Source organism: Helianthus annuus, chromosome 14 (genome assembly GCF_002127325.2).
Source record: "Helianthus annuus cultivar XRQ/B chromosome 14, HanXRQr2.0-SUNRISE, whole genome shotgun sequence".
Lineage (NCBI taxonomy): Eukaryota > Viridiplantae > Streptophyta > Magnoliopsida > Asterales > Asteraceae > Helianthus > Helianthus annuus.
The window spans coordinates 14,066,594-14,072,076 of NC_035446.2; the positions used below are offsets into that span (position 1 = coordinate 14,066,594).

Consider the following 5,483-nt stretch of genomic DNA (forward strand, 5'->3'; position numbering starts at 1 on the left):
TTTAAGCGTAAAAGTCAAACAGTGTTTGACTTTCTGCTTTGACCAGGTTATGGTCAACACAATGTTCGTTTAAACTTTGCAACGTGAGCGTAATCACGATGGTTATAGTCCCGTGTGAATATACCTACTGATTACCACGTTGATTAGGCGTAGTGACGAGTCATAGTTTCGGTCAAAATGCGTATTTATGCGTATTTTGCAACCAAACTATTCTTGGGTATCAAAACCCTTTGTTTTGATATCAAAACCTGTTTTCTAACTTCGTTAAACATGTTTTAACATGTTTAGCTCGTCACTCTTAGTCTAGTGCTTGTATAGAGTCGTAAGTCAAGCGGTCTTAACAACCGCTTAGACTTTTGCACTAGACCCATTTGGTCGATCATTAGGATCTGACCAAGCATGTTTAGTGACCATAGTTGTATAGGGAATAACCTTCCGAGGTTATACCTTATGGTCACTTGGGTTTAATTAGTTGTATGATAGGTAGTTTATATGCCTTAGGTAAAATGACCAAAATGCCCTTTTTATGCATAATTGGATTTTAAGCATATGTAACTTAACTTTTGTCACTTAAACTAATTATGCAACATGTTTAGGCATATAATACTTGTCATAGGACTAGTTAGACGTCCCGAACGCGCTTTGCGCCAACGACGCGTTAAAGTAGCGTAATCTACCTTAATGGGCCACGACGGGTCAAAAGCACTTAGAATAGGTTTCGATTTAGAATGAAGGCTTTGTTAAACCATATCACATGAGTTCCAATAGTCATTTGGTTTACGAGACCTCATTCTATCCAATCTTCCGATTTAGGTGTCGATTATTTATCTAGGTGATCTGTTTATTAGGTGCTACTTGATTTCTCTAGTTTACTTGAGCTTGTTGAATTCTTTAGATTGAGGATACTTTGCACTTCGATGTGAGTACATAGTCCCCTCTTTTTACATGTTTTGTGGTAACTATGTGAGTACATAGTTCCCCTATTTTACTGTTTTCGATTGTTTTAGGGTGATTCATATGTGTTAAATGATTTCGATGTTTTTAACGATGGTTTTGAAAATGATTAAAATGGTTTATATTAAACTAATAACGACTTCGATAATGTGAACAAACTTGTTGGTTGTAATTACATAACAAATGACATTCATTAACATTGATCAAGCCGACCAGTATTAGGTTATGGTACCATAGGATCTGACAAATCATGTTATCAGACTGCACCCATGGTTATGTGTGGGGGTTATGTGGGTAACGACTGAATCTGTGATTGTTAACTTACCTTTGGTGGTTTGTTAATTCGAGTTGGACGAGGGACGAGTTGCGAATGTTTGGTTGTTATTAACGAGGCGACCAGAAGTAGTTTTCACAATTAAAACAAGAACTATTTTGGGATGATTTAAACGATTTTGGAAACGATTGGAACAAGTTAAAACGATTTGAACAAACAATTGGTTTTGGGTGGTGATTAGCTAATGGGACAGGTGTAACATGATAAAAGCATGGTAGATACGCCGCCGATACTTCTTATATATAAGTGTTTTTATCATATTACATTCCGTGTCATTATTTAGTTCACTTGGGCTAACGATTTGAAACGATGTCACATAACGATGTTTTCTAAATGATATAATACGAGTTTTATAACAAGAACAATTTACGATTTGGATTATTTAAACAAATGTTTTTGGGTTAAGAATCATGGCTACGGGATTTTACAAACTATAACCAACTTGATTTGAGTTGGTTAATTATGTTGCAATACACTTTTCAAAACAAGGTTGTAACTTTTGACTCTTGTAGTCTAGTAAGGTACTGCAACATGCAAACGAGCAATGAATCCGATACTCTCATAAAACCTATGTGCTCGCCAGCATTTCTTTGCTGACTTTGTTTTTACATATGTTTCAGGTGGTGTTGCATGATGTTGATTGCTAGGATGCGTGTTAACATAGGATCTGGACGAGGCCTTAGTGACATAATAGTAATGATAATCGATGTGTAACTTGTTTGGTTTGTATTAAGACAATGTAAATTATTTAATAAATCAATAAAACGAAACTTTTGTATCCATGGTTGTGAAACAATGATTGTGTTACAACACTCCCCGACGTTTCCGCCATGGTTTCGTTGTTTTAACGCAGTCGGGGTGTGACATCAATCCTATGTGACCATGAAAAGAAAAGCGGTAAAAATTGTTAATTTCCCACTTTTATCACACACACACATATATATATATATATATATATATATATATATATATACATATATATCATGTCAATATTATCATTTTTATTAACTTCCAAATTCTACAGGAAAGGAAACTTGGGCGTGAATTGACGATTCATGAAGCGTTTAAGCAATCACACTGCAGGAAAGGAAGTCGACCATTGGATAAAGATCTAAGTTGTAGCAATTCACTACTTTTGGAAGTTGATTCGGAAGGGGACACTCAAGAAGAAAATCTTGTATGGGTTGATGCTAGGGCAGAGGAGACTTGGGTAAGTCAATTGATTAGTAAATCTGAACAAAGTATTTCGAAATTAAAAACACGAAGTTTATTACAATGAAATTTGTAAAATATAATTATGTGTTTATCCCTTTAGGTTAAATATGAAGGTTTTCTTGAGGAGAAGTATGGGAAAGAACGTAATAAACATCCAAAATTTGACAAAGACTTGTGGTCACGAGCTGAGGGCAAGAATAAAGGAAAAGGGTACGGGTTAGGCAATGATAGTGACCCGTGTGTACATAGCAGAGAAGACCCTGAGGTATTTTTAATCCTTTTAGACTAATAACTTTTATGCATTTGTATCGTTTCCCACTGTTATTATGTTTGTTTGGTTTGAGATGGTTGTTTTTTATTGTTAGGTTTGATGCTCTTGAATTAGTGAGAATGTTAAGGAATTTCATAATTATTTGATTACACCTTCTTTACGGGTTGTTTCATACAGAAAAACGTTTTTAAAATTAGGTATAATTTCCTTCTTAATATGTAAACAAACTGGAAAATGCTATTTAGCTTCTAGCACTTAAATTGTAGCTCACAGTTGTATTTTTTTTCTTTGCAACCAACTTGACCCATTATTAGTTTTCGGTAATTTTGATTTCTTGATTCTATTCATTGGTTATTTTGTAGATTGAAAATTTGAAGTTAGTTATCAAGGAGCTCATTAAGAAAAAAGACGAAGAAAAAGAAAGGTTCAATGGAATTATGCGGGGTTGTTGGCTGACAAAGAAAAAGATAAGGTGGATAAAGATGCGTTGCTTGATAGGATGTCACAAATTGAAGCTATGTTAACAGCTACGGTTCGAAAATAGGCTATAAACACTTGGTTTTGAATGTTTAGAACACTTGATTTTGAATGTTTAGATGTTTCTCTTATTAGGATAATTTTAGTTAGTTTATATTTTAGTTGGTATTTTTTATATGCTTTTGAAAACAAGATGTTTTACATAATTTTGGGATTTTATTAGACTTTTTTCATATTATTTGTAGTTTTATTAATATGTAATTTTGATGAAAATAGCAGGGAGAAAAGAAATCTGAATTAAAAACCAATATTCCAGTAATCTGTATATCTGTATGGTAGCAAATAAATGGTAGCAAATGGTTGCAATTGTGTAAAAAATGGTGGCTAAATGGTGGCAATATCAGTGGCTAAATGGTATCATAACTCGCAAATTGTGTGAAAAATGATGGCTAAATGGTGGCAATATCGGTGCTAAATGGTGGCTAAATGGTATCAAAATGTGCAAAAACCGATGGCCAAATGGTGGCTAAATGGTAGCAATATTGGTGGATAAATGGTGGGAATATTGGTGGCTAAATGGTATCAAAATGTGAAAAAACTGATGGTTAAATGGTGGCAAATCAGTGGCTAAATGGTATGAAAACGCGTCACAACTCGGTGGCAAACTAGCTGGCAAACAAGGCGGAGCGTAGCAAACATGAAGCATGAAGCGGTGGCAAATAATTTTGACCAATTTTGTGGTGGTAAAATAAGGTAGCAAAATATAAAGATGGTGGCAATTTGGTGGCATTAGGGCAATTGACACGGGTGTTTTTGTCACCGTATTTTCGGTGGCAAACTGGTGACAATAAGGAAATTGCTACCATTTTGTAACCAAAAATTACATGACAAAAACCACGTTTTCTAGCAGTGCTTGTTATTTCGCCTACTTAACATGATCTTCAGATTGTGTAATCACAAGGGATTAACATCTTCATTATTATGATCACGTAACCAAGTTTGATTCAAAATTTGACTTGACCAAAATGGTCAGAACCGAAAGTCATAGCAAAAGTCAATTTGCTTGACTTTCGAATAATAATTAGCCTAGGAATGGAAAAAGACTGAAAGAGAAGTGTCCTAGCAGGTGTCCGAAGGTGGTGAAAGGTGGCAAATTTGCGAGTACGGTAGCACGAGCAGCAGGCTGCAACTACCAGTGCATCCTTATGCCAGCGACACCCCTTACGGACCATAAGGGGTTGGTTACGGTCTGTAAGGGACCTTTGGCGCCCACAGTTTTTTTTTTCAAAAGCCTTACGGACCGTAAGGCTCAGCTTGCGGTCCGTAAGGGACCCTCAGAAGCCAAATTTTTGGCATTTATTCACATTTGACCCCTCTATTCAACATCTTTCATAATATTATCAAAATAGTTCCTCTCCTCCAACATATCTGGAATATTTGAGAGTTATCGGACACGTGTTGCCGTATTATTCAGCCAATGTTTTTACTTTTAACCCAAAACTATTTGATTCTTTACTTTTAACCAAAACTATTTGATTTTTTTACTTTTAACTCCAAAACTTTTCATCTTTACATGTAACTCAAAACTATTTGATTTTTTTTACTTTTAACCTCACAACTATTTTACTTTCAACTTTCACCCACTATACTTTACATTTTTCGCAAAATTTTCGTTTTACGTTCCCTTCTAAATTTTGCGAGTTAACACGTCGCAACGTGCGTGTGTGGCTAAACGTTTTTACGTCGTCTATTTTTTCCCATTTGACAAATTCATCGTAACGTGCGGGTCCTAGATTGACTTAGTTATTCTTTTATATGTTTTACGTTTCGGTTTAGTTTCTTCGCATTAACACGCTGAAAGTTCAGTGTTGGTGGTTGTTGATAACAGTGTGACATTGATGTTCGCTCCCGCTACAACTCGGGGATTCTTAATAGTAGTTTATGTATAAAAAAACTAGGTTGTTTTAATAGCATATGCGCTCGTGTTTCAATTACATATACATTATTAGTTTATCACCCACAACTAGATTTTGGAAAAAATATTATATCAAAAAATAGAAAAAAAATAGACACGTTATAATAAGATAATTGAAAATTTATAAAATTTTGTATCTTAAAAGTAAGAAGATAAATTCATACATTTATAACTGATTATAATAATAAATTAAATTAAAAGTTAAAATTTACCTATATATTAATAACACAACTAAATGAACAGTAATACACATAGGG

The 5,483-nt window shown here is 34.5% G+C and overlaps 1 protein-coding gene across 1 annotated transcript; it reads left to right on the plus strand.

Annotated features, from left to right (window-relative positions):
• The first annotated feature begins 2,160 nt into the window (after window positions 1–2,160).
• Window positions 2,161–2,833, plus strand: LOC110905296. Its single transcript, XM_022151137.2, has 3 exons — window positions 2,161–2,185; window positions 2,313–2,498; window positions 2,604–2,833. Exons 1-3 carry the CDS (start codon window positions 2,171–2,173, stop codon window positions 2,790–2,792), a joined length of 390 nt encoding a protein of 129 aa, XP_022006829.1. The 5' UTR covers window positions 2,161–2,170; the 3' UTR covers window positions 2,793–2,833.
• The last annotated feature ends 2,650 nt before the right edge of the window (window positions 2,834–5,483 follow it).

Bases quoted from the DNA above. Each gene is read 5' to 3' on its own strand.
- LOC110905296 (XM_022151137.2), top strand. The intron at 2,499-2,603 runs GTAAGTCAATTG...TTATCCCTTTAG, and splicing joins CTAGGGCAGAGGAGACTTGG to GTTAAATATGAAGGTTTTCT.